Below are 24496 nucleotides of genomic sequence, written 5' to 3' on the forward strand. Positions count from 1 at the left end.
TCATTTGGACAAATGAATTTCAAAACAGGAAATGTGAATTTTATTGCTAGAGATTTCACATAGAAAATGTGTTGATCTCATCAATAGTGAATTTTTGGTTATAAAAGTGTAGTAATAATAACCACTTACATTTATAAAATGTACAGAAAATTCAGACAAATTAATTCTGATTTAACTGTTAACTACAAAATTGTAAATGGACAAATACAGGGAATAGCAAACATAATTTTCTGATAATTATTTCTAATTAAAATTGTACAGAATTCAGGTTCATAGGAAATTATAATATGTTTTTGTCTGGATCCACTGAAACCTGTAGGTACTCAGTAAAGGCTAAATAGCATTTTCTAATGAAAAGGAACAATGCCTTCAGACCGAAGAGGTTTATCTTCTGAGTTTGCAGAATTCTATATATTTTTTGTGACATTTCTCATATTCTTATTTCAAGTGCAGATTGTGGGTGATTTTTTTTATCTCTTCTCCTAATAATATATATTTTTAAGCTAATGTATTTCACTTGTATTTTTTCTCCAATCCGACCAAACCTACTAGTAACTTGTGAAAATTAGGCTTCCAATATATTTTTAATGACTAAATGATACAGGTAAAAGTCTAATTTAGAGCTATTTTCTTATTTTATTTATTTATTTATTTATTTATTTTGAGACAGAGTCTCGCTCTGTTACCCAGGCTGGAGTGCAGTGGTACGATCTCGGCTCACTGCAAGCTCTGCCTCCCGGGTTCACGCCATTCCCCTGCCTCAGCCTCCCGAGTAGCTGGGACTACAGGTGCCCGCCACCATGCCTGGCTAGTGTTTTGTATTTTTAGTAGAGATGGGGTTTCGCCGTGTTAGCCAGGATGGCCTTGATCTCGTGACCTTGTGATCCACCCGCCTTGGCCTCCCAAAGTGCTGGAATTACAGGTGTGAGCCACTGGGCCCAGCCTAGACCTATTTTCTTAACTCCATTTCTAATAAACGGTTTAGTTTATGTGACCATAGAGCCCCAAATTCAGAGTTATGAGCTCCTAACATTGAAAAACTTATTCTGTACTTCACAGGTTTCTCTGGCCATTTTTTGTAAGTGTATTGGTTATACATACAGCTTCCATTATAAAACCCACTCCTGTTCCATAAATGGTTATATAATTTATGAATTCCAGTGTAACAGTCCATTAATTTTCTTCTCTTTTCCTATTTCCAATTACCATTGGTTTTGACCTCCTTCAGCAATCACACCTGGCTAACATCTCAGATTTTGCCATTCCATAGGGTAGAATGGCTCCTACAGAATACAAGGTCTTCTTCATATTTCTCACTTATTCCTCAGTGCACTACAGTCTGGCTACCACCTCATCATGTCACTACTGCTTTTAGATTTTCAGATGGATACTTTCAGTTCTCCTCTTAATAATCTCCCTTTATTATTAAAAAAAAAACAACAAAAAATTTATCTCTCTCACTTGTTGAATTTTATGGTATCATCCCTTTTCCATTTTCTTGCTTCTATTCTGACTATTCTTCCTCTTCTATAGAATCCACTTATTGTTAAATATTCAGGTACTGTCTTGGGGCCCCAGCCTTTTTCTCACTATACACTCTCCCTTTGGGAAAAGTTGACCATTTCCATAGATTGAACCTACCACTTGGTCACAGTCAAACAATCAACAGCTTAGACCTCTCTAATAATCACTCTACAGATGTCCAGTTGTTCAGTGACCCCTCCTCCCCAAGTTGTTTATCCCACAGGCATTGCAAGCTTCATGTGAAGAAGGATCTAACACCACTTCACGGTAGGGATGTGGTTTGTTAGAAAGATTTGTGCTGAGTCTCGAAGGTGATGAATGGTTATTCAGGAGAAAAGGAAGGAGAAGAGAAAAGAGTGAGGGCACAAGGGAGAATTACAGGCTGATGGAAAATCATGGAGACCAAGGAGGAGCAGGATATATTTGAGACTGCCAGCATTTTGGTGTGAGTAATGCTTGAAGTGCCTGTGCAGGAATGACCGGAGAGACTGACAGTCAGCTTGCAAATGTCTTTGTGTAGTGTGTCAATGGGAAATCATTGATGGATTGTAAGCAGATGAAAGATATGATTTAATTAGTCTATTAGAATATTCTTTGTGCAGCACACAGAGGAATCAACTAGAGAAAGCAAAGCTGGAGGCAAAAAGAGCAAATAAAGAAAAGACAGAGACTTTCTTACACAAAATTTAAAACTTTTCAATGCTAAATAAATAAAACTGGAAACAAAGATGGTAAGATATTTTCAGTCAACACAACCAGTACTTAATATATTCCAATATAAAGATCTCATACAAATTAACATTAATGAGGAAAAGACATGAACACACGCATTCACAATGCATGCATATTGTATTTATACAAAATGAGAAAATACTCATCCTCCTTTGTTAAATGTAGTAATCTAAATTGAACAGGAAGATTGATCTCTTTTTAAATTAGAAAATAATATTATCAAGAATCATAAAATATACACAAAATTTACCCTATTATTTCACATTGGAGACTCTGTCTGAAGGAAATAATATAAAAAATCTCATATGCCTCGAATGTTTATACAATGTAATTACGATAGGCAAAAAATGGAAATAATACACATTCCAAATATAATGGCAAATAGTAGGTGGAATATTACTTAGCCATTAAATATGAAATTTTGATAGAAATCGCAACATCAAAACGTATTAAACTAAGTTTAAAAGTACACTAAATGGAAAGGACGTAAAAATATGGTATTTGCAGTTTTATGGTTTTGAAAAGTTTAATAGGAAAAGCACAAAGTTATTAATAGGTGGTAGGATTACAAGTGATTTAATAAGATTTTCTTGCAAGCTTTGCAGTTTCTTATTATTTACATGGTTTAAACAAATAGACTATTCATAACTTTGTAGTCTTGAACTCTAAATTCCATCTCTGCCTCTAGCTCTCCTCATCCAATCGATCAGATGCCCCAAATAATCCTTTAGATTTTTGCTTAAATTTAATGATCTAGGATGGTGACTGAGGGACATGTCCTGTAGAGACAAAGAGATTGGGATTAAAGTCTCTTTTCAACTGTGTGCTGACATGGTGATTTCCAGCCAGTTATTTACCCTCTTCAATTTCCTTGTCTGTGAAATCATTTTCATACAGTTTTGTTGCAAATTGATACCAATAATATTCATAAAGCAATGAGCACAGTGTGGGGGGTTTTGTTCTTATTCCTGATGCCACCCTAATTTAAGGCTTTTGCCATCCTATGCTTGGACCACTGCACTGAAATGCAGACCACTCACCTTGACTCTATGTTCTCCTGACCTCAGGCCATTCTGTTAGACCTTGACTGAAAACCCTTCCAGAAGTAGATGGCTCAAATCACTTGAAGTTTTCCCTGCCAGCCACTGTTGCCTGTAGTGCCTTATTTTTAAAGACTCCATAGGATGCTTACCAATATATTGAATGTTTATTGAAATACAGTCATGTATTGCTTAAACGTGGGGATCCATTCATGCGTTGTTAGGCAATTTCATCATTGCGTGAACATCATACAGTGTACTTACACAAACTTAGATGGTATTGTCTACTACACACCTAGGCTATGTGGTGTAGCCTATTGCTCCTGGGCTACAAACCTGTACAACATGTTACTGTATTGAATGCTGTAGGTAAATGTAAGAAGATGGTAAGTATTTGTGTAGTTTAAACATATCTAAAGATAGAAAAGGTACGGTAAAAATATGGTACTATAATCTTCTGGGACCACAATGGTATATGTGGTCTGTTGTTGACTGAAACATTGTTCTGCAGCACATGACTGTATATAAAGGCCGACCTTGGAGATATCGCAGATTCAGATTCGGACCACTGCAATGAAGCAAATATCAATTAAGAGAGTCACATGATTTTTTTGTTTCCCAGTGCATATAAATTACATTTATACTATATTATAGTCTAGTAAGGTACAATAGCATTATGTCTAAAAACAATGCACATACCTTAATTAAAAATACTTTATTGCTAAAATATGCTAACAATCATCTGAGCCTTCAGTGAGTCACAGTCTTTTTGCCGGTGGAGGATCTTGCTCTGACATTGATGGCTGCTGACTGATCAGTGGGGTGGCTGCTGAAAGCTGGTGTGGCTGTGATGATTTCTTAAAATAAGACAACAGTGAAATTTGCTGTATTGATTGATTTTTCTTTTCATGAAAGATTTCTCGGTAGCATGTGATGCTGTTTAATACCATTTTATGCACAGTAAAACTTTTTTCAAAATTGAAGTCAATCTTCTCAAATTGTGCCCATGCTTATCGATTAAGTTTATGTTTGCTGTCATTGTCCTTTTTTTAAAAAAATCATTTTGATAATGTTCAAAGCATCTTCACCAGGAGTAGATTCTGCCTCAAGAAACTACTTTCTTTGCTCATCCATAAGAAGCAGCTCCTCATTAAAGTTTTATATGAGGTTGCAGCAATTTGTTCACATCTTCACTTCTAATTCTAGACTTTTTGCTATTTCTGCTACATCTCCAGTTACTCCACTGCAGTCTTGAACCCCTCAAAGTTATTCATGAGGATTGGAATCAACCCTCCTTTTAATGTTGATATTTTGACCTCTTCCTATGAATCAGAAAGGTTCTTAATGGCAGTTAGAATGGTAAATCCTGAATCTTTTGCAGAATATTTAAATTTACATTGCCCAGATACATCAGAGGAATCACCATCTATGGCAGCTAGAGCCTTACAAAATGTATATCTTTTTTTTTTTTTTTTTTTTTTTGAGATCGAGTTTCACTCTTGTTGCCCAGGCTGGAGTGCAATGGCACAATATCAGCCTACTGCAATCTCTGCCTCCCGGGTTCAAGCGATTCTCCTGCCTCAGCCTCCCAAGTAGCTGGGATCACAGGCATGTGCAACCACGCCCAGCTAATTTTGTATTTTTAGTAGAGCCAGGGTTTCACCATGTTGGTCAGGCTGGTCTCGAACTCCTGACCTCAGGTGATGCGCCCCTCCCCCCGACTCAGGCTCCCAAAGTGCTGGGATTACAGGTGTGAGCCACCACACCTGGCCTAAAATGTATTTCTTAAAAAAAAAAAAAAAAGTTGAAAGTCAAAATTACCCCTTGATGTATGGGCTGCAGAATGGGTGTTGTGTAAGCAGGGATGAAAACAACATTCATCTCCTTGTACATCTCCATCAGAGCTCTTGGGTGACCAAGAGCTTTGTCAATGAGGAGAATACTTTGAAAGAAATCTTTTCTTCTGAGCAGTAGATCTCAACAGTGGGCTGAAAATATTCAATAAACCATGCTATATACAGATGTGTTGTCATCCAGGCTTTGTTGTTCCATTTACAGAGTACAGGAAGCATAGATTTTTCCTCATTCTTAAAGGCTCTAGAACTTTTTGAGTGCTCAGAGACCACTGGCTTCAACTTAGAGTCACCAGCTGCATTAGCCCCTAACAAAAGAGTCAGTCTGTCCTTTGAAACTTCGAAGCCAAACACTGATTTATCCTCAGTAACTTTACTAGCCCAGTATCCTCTTCCAATAGAAAGCTGTTTGTTCTTCATTAAAAAGCTCTTGTTTACTGTAGCCACTTTCATCATTTATCTTAGGTAGATCTTCTGGAAAATTTGCTGCAGCTTCTCCATCAGCACTTGCTGCCTCACCTTGCACTTCAATTTATGGAGATGGCTTCTTTCCATAAATCTCACAAATCAACCTCTACTAGCTTCACACTTTTCTTCTGAAGCTTCCTCACCTCTCTCAGCCTTCACAGAACTGAAGACAGGTAGGGCCTTGCTCTGGATTAGGCTTTGGCTTGAGGGAATGTTGTGGCTGGTTTGATCTTCTATCCAGACCACTCAAACTTTTTCCATATCACCAATAAGCCTGTTTCACTTTCTCATCATTCATGTGTTCACTGGGATAGCACTTTTTATTTCCTTCAGGAACCTTTCCTTTGCATTCACAACTTGGCTGACTATTTGGTACAAGAGGTCTTCCAGCCTGTCCTGGTGTCCAATATGCCTTCTTCACTGAGCTTAATTGTTTCTAGCTTTTGATTCAGAGGAAGAGACGTGTGACTCTTCCCTTCATTTGAACACTTAGGAGCCGTGTAGAGTTACTAATTGAACTCATTTCAATATTGTTATGTCTCGGGAAATAGGGAGGCCTGAGGAAGGGAGAGAGATAGGGGAATGGCCGATTGGTGGAGCAGTTAGAACACAAACATTTATGGATTAAATTTGTTGCCTTATATGGGAGTTGTTTGTGGTACTCCCCCAAAATTACAATAGTAATATTGAAGATCACTGATCACAGGTTACCATAACAGATATAATAATGATGAAAAGTTGAAATAGTACCAGGATTACCAAAACATGATGCAGAGACATGAAGTGAGCCCATGCTGTTGGAAGAATGGCACTGATAGACTTACACAATGCAAGGTTGCCACAAACCTTCATTTTACTAAATAAACACAATATCTGCAAAGCACAATAAACCAAAGTGCAATAAAATGAATGTTTGTACATATCCTTAACAAATAAGGCTCATATCTTTTCTGACTATCATGATCATAATATATTGTTAAAATCTTAAATTGTTATATTGTTATAACTTATAATCATTTTACTTGATATTATGAGCTCATTTTTGCTATCGTTGAGGAACCTATCTTCTGTTACAATGCAATTTTCTTATTGTAATAATTTTGTAAGCATTGTCCTGGTCATTTGATGACCTTGAGTATTGTAAAATTTCTAATGCATTGAAGCAATTACAGTTGGCAAATGAGGCAGACACTGAATTACAGAACTTCTCACTCAGGAGCCTACGCTGATGGTAACCGATTTACCGTTCCTGAGACTAACAGTTCAGTCCTGACAGAACTCAAGTCAACAGGTCTTGCCCACCCGTTTATAACAATGGCATTTTCACGAATCAGAATTTCAGATTGAAGCTGATGAAAACAAGAAATCAATACCTTTGCATCCTATTGTTTCAGCATTCTGGGTTGGCTAAATTGGCCAATTAGAATAACACAACGCAAATTTCCTGTTGATATAAAAGTCTTTTTTAAACAGCTTCAGTTTATGCTAAAGAATAAAAATAGTGAAAAGAAAATTTTCAAACTATATAATGAAGACTTTTGAAGAGCCTTACATTCCTTCCTTCTTATTATTAGTTTTGTGACCATATGACAGACACTGTGATCTAAGTCCGAAATCCATTATACCACATTCCGTAAATGTAGGCATATAAAGTATTCTGTCATCTGTATTCATTTCAAACTGCATTCAGTATCTTGGTTCCCAAGCGCATCAGATTTTATTAAAAGCATTCTGCTGTAACATCCATTCTTCCTAATTGGTTTACAGATTGCCCCTACCATTCAGGCAAACCTTAATTGCATTTTCCCACAAATCTCGTTTGATTTATGGTCTCTTGTTTGCTTTCTATTATTTATAATAAATTGAGGCAAAATTCTTAAAACATGAAATAAAATTTATAATATTTTCTCTTCTACAAGTATGGAACTTACCTAAGGAGTTTCAGGTCATTTTGCTTGTTTTAAAAGTTGTTTAGACAAGCTACATCCATCTGTGTGGTTTCCAATAATAAGATCTTTATTACCATCCCAGAATTAATTATATTTCACTTGATTTTTTTATGTACAGATTTTTAGGATTATATGGAATAAATTATGTATAGAATATCAAAATGGTATGTCTTTCTATAAAGCTTAGGTGGATACACATGTCATAAGTATCTGGAACAGAAAAAGTATTATTTTGGCTGTAGTGACAAAGCATCTGCATAAAATTCGGTGCCACTCAGTGCCACTGATGCACCGAGAGAGCTAATTGAGAACATTCTAGCTTCTGTTACAAGTTCTGGCTTTTGAGATGCCAAGAGTTAATTTAGAATGGGTCTATAGCAGATCCCAAAAAGTATAAAGTGTTTAAAAATAAGTAAATAGCAGAAATATAAAGACAGAGGATACCAGAGACTCAAGAAGAGAATTTCTCACTGTCAAGTGATTACATATCACCATGGATTATGTTGTAAAGTTCTCTTCTAAATAAAGGCTTTCCCTGGAAGTGCAGGCATGGAATCATTTCTGTAGGGTGCATGAAAATTTATTGAAAGGAAGAAGTATAAGTTATCTATATCAATTTATAAAAAGCCTTCTAAGCTTTGTTAGAAATGTGTCCATTCCTTCAAAAGTTTGAACATTAAGAATTTTGAGCTGAGAATCAGAAAGATTGGAGTATATTCAGTATAAGAGACAAAAAGAAAAGAGAACTTGATTTTTAAAGAAATGCAAAGACAAAAGGGGGAAAGATGGATGATCTCAACAAATTTTAGACCAACTCAGTAAGTTCAAGGCTTACTATCAGCAGTAAAAATAACTATGTGACGTCTAGAAAAACTCAAAAAGGATGGTTAGTGGATGATTAGCAAGAAGAATATCTGAATAATGGTTGTAGTTGAGTTTTTAAAATGGGGCATTGGGACTTTCTTCTTCACTAGAATTGTAAAGAGGCCCCAACATCTGCAGTGCCAGTGGAGACCTCACCAGGAGCTTGGGCTTGTTCCCCACTTAGTGACAAAAGAGTTGCCTCCTTCCCATTGGAGTTAAGTCAGAGGACTGCCTAGAGAGTCAGGAATTTCACCACTGTTCAGGGGAATGAGGCCACACCATTTATGATGTCAGTGTGGACAATGGGGGAGCAGTAATGAATCACTCCTGCCTCTTCCAGCCAGGAGGTTATCATTGGATGCCTAGTGGGTTCTGGAATCTCCATCCCCAGCCAGTATTAATGAGGCATTCTCTCCTCTGAGGGCAGTAGACGCCAAGTAGAGTAATGAGACTTCTACCCCAACTTGGCAGTAATAAGGTAGCACCCTTCCCCCAACCTTTACCAGAGAAATGTCAGAATAAGCAAGCTAAAGCAGAAGCTTTAAGATCTCATAATATAATGTATCAAACATCCAGGTTTCACAAGAAAATCAGTGATGACACCAAGAATCAGGAAGATCTCAGAGTGAATGTAAAAATATAATCAACAGGTGCCAACAACAAGGTAACAGAAATGTTAGAAACGTCTAGGGAAGAATTTTAAATTACTTTCAAAAATGCTTTTACGAATATTATGACACACTTGAGACAATGAAAGAGTGGAAAGTCTCAGAAATGAACTAGACAATATAAAGATGAACCAAATAGAAATTGTAGAACTTAAAATAGAACTCAAATTAAATAAAAGCACATTTGGGCTCAGCAGCCGAATGCAGGAGGCAGAAGGAATAACCCACAAACTTGAAGACGGAGCAGTAGAAGTTACCCAATCTGAACGACAGAGAAAATAGGCTGAAAAAAAGAAGTTTCAGGGGTCTGTGGTACCATAACAGAAGATCTAACATTAATGTCATTGGAGTCTACAAAGAGAGTAGAAAGAAGGCAGGCCAAAGAAGTACTCAAAGAAATAATGACAGAAAACTTTCTAAATTTGGCAAGAGACATGAACCTACAGATTCACAAAGTTGAGCAAATTTCAAACACGATAAAAAGCAAAGAAATGCATGCAAAGGCACATCATAATTAAACTTCTGAAGATTAAAGATGAGAAAAATCTTCGCATAAATAAAAAAAAGTGGCACCTTATCAATAAGGGAAAGCAATGTGAATGAGAGTGGATTTATCATCCAAAGCTTTGAAGCCTAGAGGGAAGTGGCACACTATTTTTCAAGTGCTAAAAGAAAGAACCATGAACCTTAAATCCTACATCCAGTTAAAATGTGGTTTTGGAAATGCAGAAGAATCAATAAAATTGGCCAACTTCTAGTAATACAGACAAAGGAAAAAGTGAAGACACAAATTACCAAATATCAGAAATGAATAATGGATATCATGAGAGACCCTCCAGACATCAGAAGGATAATACAGAAAAACCACAAGCAATTCTACACTTGTAAGTTTGACAACTTAAATAAAACGGACCAATTCCTCAGAAGATACATGTTACTGCAAGTCATGCAATAGGAAGCAGATTATTTGAGTAGCTCTGTAACTTTAAAGGCTATTATATTACAATTTGTAATAGAAAACTCCATATCAAAAGGTGACAGAATAAGAATCACAGAAACCTACTGATTGATGCAGAAAAAAATTGAAAAAATAACTAAAATAACTAAAAAATATAACTTTTTGGCAACATAAAAATTTGTCAATCATTTATCAATTCCCAAAAATGTGATTCAAGATTTACTCCTCCAGGAGTTTCAAAAGTCCAGGAATCACAGCTCTACAGTTTCCATGACAGTAATATAGTTAAAACTGTTCTTTTTATATAGCCTCCAGCTCAAAGAGCTGAATAAAATTGTTGTTAAATACATGTGGTTATTTAACAATTGAATGAATTTGACTGAAAATGGTGGCTATTAATTCTAATTCCAGAACAAATTCCTAATCTTCAATAAGTGAAAGGAAATCTTCCTTCCTACTGGTAATGCCGAATGCTGCCTCAATTACTCATATAATCATATACTGGGAGTAATGTGCTATGTAGTGGAGTAAATTCTAAACTCTAATAAACGTGTGTTACCTCACTCTTCAACTCCACGTCAGCATTTCCTCATTGTAATAAGGTATTTCTTAATACCACACTTAATTTCAAATATAATCCTTTTATATATGTATTAGATACAATGTATTTTTCATATCTAGTGTGTATTATATATTTATTGTATGTTATTTAGATATGTTAATATATTCATCAAAATTGGAGTTTTTAACAAAATATTACAAATTAACATATAAAATAACTAAAAAGATTAAGTTATATTATTCTGTCCATAGTATTAGCAAAGTAATCATGAATTTATTAAGCTAATATATAAAATGACTAGTATTTACCTTTTTATAATAAGCAGGGAAAAATAATCATGGTTAGACTATCTGTAAGGAACAGAGCAGTACACTCATTTTCTAAGTAGTTTACTTATTACTTTCAATTTTGCAATCTAAGGAATTAGGTCCCATGTAAATAATGCAGATTCAAAAGATGTATTCAATGTAAATAACTCTATAGGAAATATTTATTCTTTAATGAAAATTTCAGTTTTGGAGATGGAAGTTTCTCATCGGTTCTAATGTTACTTTCTTGTGAATTCATGTTACCAAATGTGAATTCATGTTACCAAATACACACATATAATAGGCCACCTTTTTTTTCTTTCTACACTCATTTATTATTACTTTTATATCGTTTTAGTAGTTTTATTGTTAATATTCATAATATGAGAACATATTCCACTATTTTACATATATATAGAAAGATTGAAATGTTTTAAATTACTTCAGTATTCCATAAAGTATATCAAACCCAAGATTAGAATTTATAAGTATTTGAAATTGTTAAAGTTTTAACATTCTAAGCTTAAGACACTTCTATTAAAATGTTTTTTGTAAACATAGTATCAGTCTTCCCTATAAAGTGATATTTTAAGTGACATTTTCTAGGAATGCTTTCTAAAGTAGCTTGAAATAAAGTAGACTTTTAATAGTGATTATAAAATAATTTTCTTCCCCAGGTGTTTGTATTAGCAGATTTCTGTTGTCCCTTATTAGATAATGTGGTTTTATCTTCCAACATATTTATACAAACTGAAGTCTTTTAAAACAGAAAGCCCTTTTATTGTGAATGTTTTTAGTATGTCTTAAAACCTGATCCCTATTTTTTTTTTTTTTTTCAATTAAGGTGAGAGGCCCTCCAACGGCAGGGGCATTTAAAGAAAGACCAACCAAGCCCACAGCATTTCGAAAATTCTATGAGCGAGGTGACTTCCCAATTGCCCTTGAGCATGATTCGAAAGGAAACAAAATCGCCTGGAAGGTAAGTCAGGACACAGCTGTGCCGGCCAGCTGCACTTCCTGGAGTGACATCCCCCAATACCAAACACACTTGACTGCTAAGTAAATAAACTGGAGTCATTTCTCAGCACATGGAAGATGGTGGGAAAGCTCTTAGAGAAAGCCCCCCTGTGTCAGCCATCCACCTTGACTAACAATTAAATTACAGCCTGCAAAGAAGCAAATGACAGAGTTGCTTTGCCTTAGAGAATTGTCTGCTGCCCAATTCATCTCTATTTTTATGAGAACCTGGCAGCCCGGCCTGATCAGGCAGTCCATCAAATGATGGAACTGGCAGCTGGATACGGAGAGCAACAGCCATTTATCTACCCCAAATTTCACCTTCCTGCAGGACACTTCCAAATGGAAGCTTTAATTACCTAAATGGATAGGTCAAGATTGTCTGCTCTCTGGAAATGCAGAGTAGAATACAAAAGCAGGCCGATCCCAATCCTGGCTCTCCTCTCCGTCCCAGCCTGTGTCAGCCCGCTCCATGGCTGTCACACGTGCCCTGTTAGAGGGTGACCTCCACCGCTGAAGCCATTACAGCATAGACATTTTTCTGACAAAAGGTTAATTGGCTTCAAAATAAATGCATTGCCTAATGACTCCATTCCAATGTGGTTGTGTTCCTTTAGAAAAGGCTGACTGATGTTATTTGTAAAAACTTGCCAATCTCTTAACCGGAGAAGGCTTTTACATTTAATTTGAGAAAAATAAATGCTGGTCTCTAACCGGCTCCTGCTATTTAATTATTGTTGTGATCAAAGACTTTGCTTTTGGTGATATTTATCAGCTAAAAGGGCTTCTCTGCCTACAGACAGCAAAGCAGTTGTGCACACTTATGAGTATCACATCAAGTTAAGGACAAGAAAAGCTTTGGCCAAATATCAGTTACATTAAGCAATCGACACATTTAACTTAGAAGTCCAGCAGTCGTGACCAAAAGCAAATCAGGAATCGTTTGTAGTTAGTAACAAATACATTTACGTTTAAATTTGTTAAACATAAATCAAAGTAAATAGCTTATAGTAATTTACTTTGAGAAATCAAATAGCTTAAAAAGGTGCATTAAAATTAAAATTTTCCTTCCTGTATAGAAACATCGAAAGGATTATTTGCATGATGTCTAGTATGTCTTTTAAAATATTTTCATATTTTTATCAAACATTTCTAATTCTTGAGCAGTCATCCGATATCAGTTATCGAACTTAGAATTATTCCAGCTTATGTTACAAGAGGAACTTGGTGGTATCCTTATTAGGAAACCTTATTATAAAATTTTGTGGGGGTGGGAAAGAGGTGAGTAACATTATTGTCTCCTTTATGATAGTCTCTGTTAGAATCTGAATTTGTTTTGTGAAAATGTATGTATGATGAGAAAAAATATGTAGCGAGTATAACTAACTTTCATACTTTAGTCTTAATGTAAGTATGTGTCTCCAAAGTTTTGTTGGGATTTTTGGATTCGTATATTTGATTGGTTGCATGGATTTTGTGTTTGCCTGTCTATGTACTGGCTCATACAAGATAACACAGTAGAGTGTCTTCAAAACCTGGTTCCTGTTGAGTAAAATAATACGTCATAATTCTTTATAAAAAGTGAGTGGCTTTTGGTGTTTTTCAGGTAATTATAACCTACACATAAATTGCATTAATGAAAATAAATTATATAGATTTATTATGATTCAAATAATTTTATGAGCAACCTTAGAAGTGTAGAGACTAGAAAAAATCACTTTGAAAATAAATTATTAATAAAAATATGAGATGAATCATTTTATCTTTGATAATCCAACAGTCAGCAGGGATATAAAATGCTTTTCTTTTTTATGGATATATTAATTCTCTTAAGCTACTATTGATTATAGTACTGATTCAGCAAGCTAGAAAGTAATAAAAAGAAGAAACAATTTATTTGCTGTCACTGGTAGTATAATAGCATAAATTTAGAAAAACATCTTATTCCAGAAGCTGTGGACCTCTTTTAGAAAGTTGCTACTACATTTTAATTGCATTACTGTATCACTGAAGATAAGACATTCAGATTATTAATCATAGGCTTGGGAACCATCTATCCCTAGTTTCATATTTATTTCGTGGCACATTTGAAAAAGCAAGAGACCAAGGCCCCGCACTCCACTCTTGTGTGTGGGCAGAGCAGCGGTTTCTGGTCATGCAAACCTCTCGTCTCAGTGTCATAGCTCATCCCTCATTGAGGACTCCTAAGGAGCAGTGCTTCCCTCAGAGGATATGACCTCTCTCAACTCTCCTCAGACACCCTAGGGACTCCAGGTGGATCTGCGAGCACCTGAAATGAAGTGCATAACTAAGTGAGAAGCATGTCTATTTCTTTATTGGTGTTTCCAGAGCCTATGGCTCTGAAGGACTTAGGAGGCACTGCTCTAAATCCTGGCACAGGCTGCCCCAGCCTCTCAGGGTCGTTCTAGTCTGTGAAGGTGCTGTTCTGGGGATCCCTCCCCAGGTCCTCAGACTCCTCTTCTACTTGTTCTGGATTACCTGACCAGATCTTCACCAGGTTAGGAACCTTTGTATGTTGTTGAAATAACAAAGGTACTCTATGGTAACATCAGAAGGTAGAAGTAAGAGTTAGAAACAGACGGATGTCTTTGCATGCTTAGGTTTCTCAGCCCATACCCTGCTCTCAGTACCAGTTTCATGCACATGAAAGTGGTCATTTGTTCCAGATGCCAAAACAACGTGGCAGGCTGCATGTCATCGTCTCTGTAGCTTCGTCTATTTCTTGTGGCATCTCTGAAGATTGCAGCAGTGTCTGATCCAACTGTCTGCAGTGGTGGAAACATTCTACATCTGCACCGTCTAATATGGTACAACTGGCCATATGTGGTGATTAAGCACTTGAAATGTGCCTACCGAGACTGAGGAACTGAATTTTTAATTTTATTTAATTTTAATTAATTTTAATTTAAATAGCCACATGGTTACCATATTAGACCGTGCAGCTCCAGATTAAGATAATGGCAATCAAAAATAAATGCCTGAATCTGCTACCCAGATAGATAGAAGGCTTTCACTATGTTAGAATTGTTATTATTAAAGTGAAAAAATGGGACCCATCTATGGATTTATTGTCATGGTTTTCTACGTGTATGATAAATTTCTTGGTAAATATAAGAAAAGTTTTGCAAAATGTTTGTAGCGAAAATTTCTCTATACTTATCAATGGCAGTTCATGAGCTATGAAAGATGAATAGATCTCATCTCAAATATGAAATCTACCAGACAATCTTGATTATCAATGGTTGTAGTTATAAAAAAGCTTAAGGAATACTTAAACAAAAAATGTTAATCTGTTTCTTTTGCTACATTTTTCTTCACCCCTCTAACATTTGGGAAATAACGACTGTTGATTGTTTTGCTGTCTTCAATATACCTGAGGCACTGTCAGTTTTTAGAAATAACTATATGGTATTGTAAACCATTCATTTATTTTGAAGATGGAAACAGCTACACCTACGCAAAGGTGTCTCTAAAATCTTTCACTTTCTAGGCATATTGATGTAGTAGATATTGATACAGGCCGTCTTTCTCCATGATAATGTGCTATGTGACAGAATACGACATGCACTAAGATGGATTTGTTTTCCACTAAATTTCTAATAACCAGGCATAAGAAGGTCCCAGATATCAGATATATTAGAAAAGGAAATAGATAAACCTATAACCCCCTAGGAAAATCAAGATATAATACCAACCCTTTCACAAATGCAACAAGATCACAAACCTCTCAAATCTGAAAGGGAGCAATGCAAAATGGACTTGTACTTTGTCCAAAATCCCTCCCCAGTTCCCCCACAGCACCCAATCACCCCACACCTGACAATATCATGGTGGTCCTTGTCCAGAGCAGCAGAGATGCCAGAGGCCTTTCTGCAGTCTAGCTTTTTCTTCTTTGACATGTAAATGATATTCCATAGCCACCTATATTGAAATGAAATTAATAAAGCCAGAACTGATACACATGAACAGGTATATGTGAGAATGGACTTAGGTGGCCTCTACTCACTACCAAAAGTGTATCTTCCTCACTGGCCTATTAGAGATACATCAAATCTCACCATGGAGGCAAATTTCCCCTTAGGTTCATGTAGTAATTCTACCTGTTGATTAAAATTTAGATCTCCAGACTTGTTTTATATTAAAAAATACCTTCTTAATATTAATCAGATAGCTATAAACACTTAATAAATACTTGTTATAAATAAATGTTGACATCAATGTGTCATTTATATGTTTATACCCCACATTATTTCAAAATGGATTTAAATTGTCTTACAAAAAAACTATAAAGTCAGCATAAATAAGAGATGAGAGAAATGAAAACCATAGGGACCCAAAATGGATCCAGTACCAATGTTAGTAAAAATAGGCCTATCCTGAAATTCTATAAGGCAGAGATCTTTGTCTGTGTTTCTGATTTGTTCACTCACTTTCCTGGTACCTAGAACAGTACTGTCACAGGGCAGGCGCCCAGGAATATTTATCTGATGAAAGTAAAGCATTCAAGAGTTGATTATTTTTAAGTCTTATTTCTCTTGCTCCATAGGCCTCTCTTTCCTTATCTGTAAGTGACAACAACATGCCAGGTGATTTCTATGGCCCTTTTAAATTAAGAGCATTGAAATAAGTTTTGTCCCATAATTATTAAAATAACAGTATTTTGAGATGTTCATGGATTACTTCAAAGAACAAATATTGAATACAAATTTGCCACAGAGATCAATTCTTCTGGTAGTAAAATGGAAATATTAGCAGCAGGACATTTAATTTGAATCCGTAGCCCTTCAGGTTCCAGAGTGATATGCAACGGTCTTGAGGAGGTTGAACTTTTACCACGAGAATGCTCTTTAGGTTATACATGAATGTTTTTCAATGACTACTCATCCCTTAAAGTTTGCTTTCAAAATGACAAGTTCGCTTCCCTTTCTAAAGGACTGAAAATGTATGTCGCACTTGAACACCCAAGTAAAGGAAATGCTGTGAATAAATTAATCAGATGCATAAATCAGCCTTTATAATTTCCACTGATGGTGTCTCAGACAACACCTTTAATTATGTGTTGACTAACAATTCCATTCAGTATTTCTTCTCTGGCATTTTCTCCTTTTTTTCTAGTTCCTTTTATTTCTCAGCAGCATTGGTATTCATGAACTATAAAAAGCTCTGTCACTGTGACTGTTTTCATTGACATAACTGATAATTTCCTAGTAGGAAAAACAGTTATTGCATATAATTATTATAAAAGTGTGCACACATTTTCTTACAATTAAAATCAGCCCCGACTCAGGATAGCTCATTATCTGTAAATATTATTGCATTTTAAAGTAAATCACACTGTGATGTGATACACGATCCATTTGCTATCAATGTATTCACAAGATTCTGTAATTCTGAGTTATAATTTAGTCCCTTGGTACCTTCAATTTCTTAATGTTTCAATTTCTTAAGGATTTAAAAAATTAATGCTACATCTATTGCCCCTAAGTTAAAACTGATATTGACTTTTGAAATCTTATAGGCAAATTTATTTGAGCTGAATAATTTGTTTCACATCAAGGAGAATGAATGTTCTCTTAGAATTGTCCTGGGCTTCTATTTCTTTTGATAACTGCCAAAGCTTGAGTTTGGATAACAGGACTTAGTAGAATTTGCAAGGCAAATTTTACAAGAGAAGTGACAATTTACCTGATTTTTGTACGAGAGATCTGCCACGTTCCCACAATTATTTCCTTTGTGATTAATTAATAGACAGAGCTTATTCCAGAAGTCTTGAAAAAAATAATCCTCTGGCAATGAGTGTACTATTCTTAATGCCATTCTTTTATTTGATGTAAATTGCTACATCTTAAAAGTGTACAGCATGAAAATACAGCCATGTATCAGAAATAACTTTTATTTAAATTGGTTAGATGACCTCTGAAAACCAGATGAAAGATTTTCTGCTGAATGGGCTGGTGCTCCCTGCTGCCTATATAATTTATGTGAGAAATTAGTGCAAATGGTTCACTTTTATGGAGCAGAGCTGCTTGTAGCAAGCCTGCAGAAACAATTTTCCCCCAAGCCTCCATCTGTTCTTCAAACTAGGGCATATGCCATCTCATCGAGCTTGAAAGTCAACTGATTTATAACTCCTGGAAAGTACATAGATTGAAAAGAAAGGTCGACCGCTGCTCTGTGACAGTGATTTGTTTGGCATTGGCTAAAGACAATTCACATTACCAGGGACCCAAGGGAAAACAAGAAATGTTGTAAGTTTCAGATCTCAGTAGACTGACAACTAGAAGAAAAACAAATCACTCCTGCTTTTTAAGTCAGACGACCACCACGGTTGAAAAGTAGGTCTTGGTAGTGCTGAGGGTGTCAAAGCTAAGCTGCCCCCCGTATTATCACATAGCATCCCATGAAGAAATGTGTCACTGCCACCCTCTCAGTGGTAAATGTTGCCATTGTAGAAGTATCAGTACTCTGATGTTTAAACAAAAAATGTGTGTCGCTGCTTGTCAGAAAGTTGTGTTTGGAGACACAAATTGGTCTTTGATGAATTTTCTATCTCTACCCAAGGTTAATCTCCAGTTCTGTTCCAATTAGCAATTTAATGAATGGTTCCCTCCTGTCTTGTCACTCATCACATGTCTTTTCTCTTTACTGAAGCACTATTGAGATCAAAAGTCCTTTGACAGGTGACAAATGGAATCAGATTGGCAGGATGCTTGTAAACAACAACAAAAATATCATTCTTTGTTTGATGTTTTCATTTCAATAGTCAAAGTGTCATCTTCCCAGATAACAACTTTTAGTATATTGATGTTTTTGTTATCTTTTTACTACATGTATGTATGTTTTTTGTTTTGTCGAAACTGTGTTTCACATGATAATTTTTAAGGAACTCAAAGGAGCATTCATGGTCCTAATTAAGAGAGGAGATTGATAGTGGACATACTGCCACAGGAATTCTAATAGTTTCCTCCAGTTTAATGACAACGAAAAAGACAATCATCTTTTAATGTGCAGGTTTAAGTTTTCAGCAGTCATTACTAAGACCTTTGGAAAGGAGATACCCAAACATGTTCCTATGCAAAGCTCCATGTTAGCAGGGATGCACACACATGGCTTTTCCTGTAGTAATTCTCATGGCATGGTGCCCAACCACGTAAGCAGGCTTGTCATTGTGAGCATGTCGTTAGCATGTTTTTGAAGAGAATGGTAACTACTATTTTCACAAAGTTCATTATGTCTGAAGCACATTTCTTGCATTGGAAAAAGTATAGAAATGGGCATAGTTGACAGAATCATTTTAAAGCCAGCCTCTGCCCCTACTCTAAGACACTGTCTTTACAACAAATAATCCTACAGAATTTCCAAGGTTTGGTTTGAATCTGAATAAAGGTAAACCCATCAACCTTTCTAGCCATAAATTCTCAAATTTTGAGTTCTTATTTAGATTGATCTCTCTCTGTTCATGCACAGGTTTAAGCACTTAAAAAGACAAGTATATGGTTTGAATATTTCTGAATTCTTGAATATCTCGAAAATACAAAATTTCGATTTCATATTCGTAAAACACAATTTAATTGAAATTAGCATTCTTAAATTACAATTGCTTCCCTTCATATCTCTTTAGAAGATAACATCTTTGTATTCTATTAATAACATATGTTTGCTGAAAAATTAAGACTAGCCTGATTTTATTCCTTTAATGTCAATCTGTTCTTGTTTGTTTGTTTTGTTTAACAGCCTCGGTAAATGCACTATTTTTGTGTAATTAGAAGTTGCTTCCATGTATTTTTCTTTTCCTTTTGTGTATTCTTCCTTTACCACAGTAAGCTTATTGTCTACTTACTTGAAACTTTTTCTCAACTGAGGAGAGTTTTCTTTTGTAATATTACTTATTGTTACTCTGTCCCAATTTTCTATTTTCTTTCTTAGAACAAATATTACATGTAGATTATACATTTATATTCTATTCTATTATTTCTATCGTTATCTCCCTCAATATTTTTATCTCTTTATCCTTGTTTTAACTTCAGGCAGAGCTTTCTTATGTTTCCCATTTTTTTGTTGGTATGGATGTATCCATTACTGCCACCAGTTCAAATTTTAGCTGTGCTTCGGTAAACTGCCCTGCCCCTGGCAACACCCCGTGTCTAGCATGAGCATGTTTCACCTGGTCTTGTTCTGTTGGCATAAAAGGGGGCTTTGTAACTTCTGACACTGAGATAGCTTAAGTACACAGACACCTATAATCCCTAAAAGGCACAGATACCCAGCTCTGTCTTCATCTGCCTTTACCTGTAGCATTTTGCTTGTAGGACACACTACTTTCTAGGACAGAATGCAATGTGGTACCAGAAATCTCTGTCCCTACTTGCTGTCCTGTTGTTTCTTGAGTTGACTGTGAATGGATGTAGGAAGGGTGAATGGAAGTGGATAGTGCTTTGTCTTGAAAGGCAGCTACTTCAAGGTAGGAGGCTGGGGGCCTAGTCCCTCCCGCCCCCATCATCGCCCTTTTATTCTAGACCTTATGTTTCTGACAGGGCCAGGAATGGGGATCAGAAAGTGTGGGAGAGATGAAAAAGCTGACTACCTACTTTTGGATTGGTGCCTCTGGTTGCAAAACATAAGTTGACTATGAATTGTGGTTTTCCAATCCAGTTCCGTTGATCTCATTTTCTGTAGAAATTCCCTTTATTTTCTCCCTGCATATTTGTTATTATACTGATTTGCTGTTGCATGTTACATTTTCCTCTTTTTCTGTATCTTCATAGATAATTTTGTGGTATGTTGGGAGATACTGTGTCAGAGATTCATGACAAGATGCTATTTAAAAACCCTGAGTCTAATTCGTTTTTGTGCATTAATGGACTCCATTCTTTTACAGAGAAGTAATGTGATCTCATTAACACTTAGGCTACAGTGACTTGTCTATTCGTAAAGGAATTGAGTACTTATAATGGGTAAGACATGGTGCTGGGCCCTGTAACCTGCATAATATAAGTTCTGGTCTTAAGAAGCTTATTGACTAGAATAGATCACTATTCAAGGAAGAAACCGAAAGTCCTTTCAAAGAGTATATATCAGGTCTTAAGACAGATTGCTTCCGCTTGCATAGATCATAATTCTTAATCTTTTATGCAGTAGGTGTTAAACATTTGCTACTTCAATGCTCTGGTTCAAGTAATTTCTGTAGACAAACTTTTCAAATTGAGAGTCTCTATAAAATTTTTGCCAGTTCATAAATGGTTATCCATTTCAGTGAGCGCAGCTTGCTGATGCTTTCATTTTTCTTGTATTTCAGTTTTTTAATTGCCATACTAAGAAATAATAAATTTTACCTTTAAAATGAACTTTAGGCAGTCAATTCACATACCTACGAATCTACATATTGTGGCAATCCCAAGTATCAATAAGATATTACTGACTTCAATGGTCTACTCTGTACTTTGAAATAAACACTTTGAAAAAAAAATTATGTTTTTACCTGTTTGTAAATTTTAAAGGTTTATCATGCTTGAGATTCAGTCTGAGTTAAGTCTGAAGACTTCTGGAGTCATGGTTAAATACAAGCTGGACTTTCTCATTCCAGCTTTCACATCCCTGCATGTCTGTTCTTCTATTTTCTATCTTAATAATTTACCAGTTTAATCTACTGTATAATTTGTTGAAATGTTTTCAAATTTATTTTCAATGAATATCAATTCTGGAATATATATATATATATATATATATATATATATATTTTTTTTTTTTTTTTTTTTGAGAAGGAGGCTCGCTCTGTCTCCCAGGCTGGATGGAGTGCAGTGGTGCAATCTCAGCTCACTGCAAGCTCTGCCTCCCGGGTTCATGCCATTCTCCTGCCTCAGCCTCCCAAGTAACTGGGACTACAGGTACCCGCCACCACGCCTCCACGCCTGGCTAATTTTTTGTATTTTTAACAGAGACGGGGTTTCACTGTGTTAGCCAGGATGGTCTCAATCTCCTGACCTCATGATCCACCCATCTCGGCCTCCCAAAGTGCTGGGATTACAGGTGTGAGCCACCGCGCCCAGCCTATATTTGTTTCTTAAAAAGATCTGCCTACTCTTATATTTTTCTCACTTTATGGTTTCTCTTACTATCTTTATCAGATTGTATTTTTAAGTACACTCATTTGAGGTTCTTTTTCACACTCATCTATTATCTTGAGTTTCTGGGGTGTGAATTGGAATCTGCCTTCTGTGGGAGTCCCTCAGGGCCTGGGTTGTGAATGCACGCCCTGTGGTGTGCTTTCAGGTTCGTCTCTTCAGGACACACATTCTGAACCACTTTTTATGTGAATCAGCCTTCATGTTTCCTCACTGGGCTACTGCTCACTGCTCTAAATTTGAGTTTCCCTTTCATTTCTGGTGACTTAGTATTTGCCTATCTTACTTTTGAGAATGGCTATGCATTTTTAAATTTTATTTTATTTTACTTTTCCTCCAGTATTTATAGCTTTTTTGGCCATATTGACCAGAGGTCTTTCTATTAATTCTGTAAATTGTTTTCTCAATTAACTGAATATCTTCACTTAGATGCAGATTAAAGTACCATCTTGAGATGTAATCTTTCCTCAATGTTAGACCAATTCTAATACTTCCACAAGTGAAAAAAAAAAATCAATGGAATAAAATATGTTTTGTATTTCCCATGGAAGTCCCTTTATGTAAGCAAATTACCTTTATGTAAGTTAATGTGTATTGCATGATTGTGTATGTGTGTGTGTAATCAAACACACATAAATTAAAACTCTGTTGAACATAGCAAAACTTGGGTTTGGAAAAATCACAAGGAAAAGACGTAAAAATTTCGTGCCAACCCACAATTCCCATTTTTGTATGTATATAGTACATGCATGTGTATGTGTGTATTTATATGTGTATGCAAATATGTGTAGACATTTTGTTCCTATTTCAGTACCAGAGTAAAGATTTTTCTTTTCTTTTCTTTCTTTTTTCTTTGAGACAGAGTTTCAGTCTTGTTGCCCAGGCTGGAGTGCAATGGCGCAATCTTGGCTCATTGCAACCTCCATCTCCCGGGTTCAAGCAATTCTCCTGCCTCAGCCTCCCAAGTAGCTGGGATTACAGGCATGCACCACCAAGCCCAGCTAATTTTGTATTTTTAGTAGAGATGGGGTTTCTCCATGTTGGTCAGGCTGGTCTCGAACTCCCGACCTCAGGTGATCCGCCTGCCTCGGCCTCCAAAAGGCTGGGATTAGAGACATGAAACCCTGCACCCAAACAAGATTTTAATTTTCGTACTGTAAAATTAAGGTGGGTGGGATTATCCTAAGGAGATCTTTATCTTCTCAATATTCATATCTACTAATATGAATCTCTTGAGAAGCATTAACCCTTCCATTGGAAAACATCTTTCAAATTCTTTCCATTTGCAGTAAGTTGTGTAACATTTTACTAAACATCATTAAATACTTTTTAAAAATCAACAAATTATAGCATTGGATTGGAGATAATTTAGTGTTTAGAAATCATCTTCATAGAAAGAATCACTGTAGATTTATTAGTAATTTTTAGTTATGAAGAGTTGCTTGGGTAATGATTAAGTAACTTATATATGCACTTCATTTACATAAATTTTTATTTATATATTTTAAATGCATTATGAGAAGTGCTAGTGTATTAGATTGCTAATATTAAAACCACAAGTCAAAAAATACAAAAGTTAAGATTTTTGTAATTCTATTTGGGAATCTCTAGCTTTTTCTGTTGGTGTGGGTTATAATTTCAACAGTGCATTATTCTAACTTATTACATTTAATAAACTAACAATTGGGACTAGCTTCAAATCTCAAGTAGCAATTTAGCAGATGGTTCATTTCATGAGAAAGAAATATGGACTATGGTGACTATGACTGTACTATTGGAGAAATGGAAGAAAGTGAAAGTAAAATGTATTGGTTAGTTGCAATATTACTAGTAATATTTTGTCTGGTTAATAATATTAGAATGTAGATCAATTTGCACAAATAATAAGCTCCACAACCAAATGAATAATCCTCTATGGAATATACTAGTATTGCAGAAAATCTTTTTGGTAAGAAATTTTGCATGCTATTACTGTAAAGCATCATTATTTGGCCTCTTAAACAATCACTTTGTTTTTCTCATCATTCGCTGTCTTGTACTTTATACATCAGACATCTCTGTGCATGTAGATTATCAACCATGCTGACTCCCTCTTTGTCTCTGAACCTGTACCATGCTGGCCTCTCTTGAATGCCTCCATTGTCTCCACATCCACCTCCTCTGCTCAGCCTCTAACTGCTCATCTGCTTATACCTGGCTCAGCTCTTACAGTCTGTTAAAAGTCTTTCCTGACTTTCCCAGGCCAGATTGAGTACCCTTCTCTGGGAAACCAGCATCCGCTATAACTGGCCTCATCGCTGAGTAAGACAGTGACCTGCTTTCACATCTCCCCTCAAGATGGTGGACTGCAGAAGAGCTGGAGCAGGGTTATCTGACTTTGACCTACCTTAGCCCCTGATACAACATGAGTA

General features: G+C 35.9%; 1 protein-coding gene across 2 annotated transcripts in view; it reads left to right on the top strand.

Moving 5' to 3' along the window:
* Window positions 1-24496, top strand: part of PACRG (parkin coregulated) — a 584691-nt gene that overhangs the window by 73289 nt on the left and 486906 nt on the right. For both annotated transcript variants that reach the window (XM_050789307.1, XM_050789308.1), the window contains exon 2: window positions 11771-11905. In XM_050789307.1, coding sequence (XP_050645264.1) covers window positions 11771-11905 — 135 coding nt within the window. The remainder of the gene's footprint in view (window positions 1-11770; window positions 11906-24496) is intronic.

Source organism: Macaca thibetana, chromosome 4 (assembly GCF_024542745.1).
Source record: "Macaca thibetana thibetana isolate TM-01 chromosome 4, ASM2454274v1, whole genome shotgun sequence".
Classification (NCBI taxonomy): Eukaryota; Metazoa; Chordata; class Mammalia; order Primates; family Cercopithecidae; genus Macaca; species Macaca thibetana.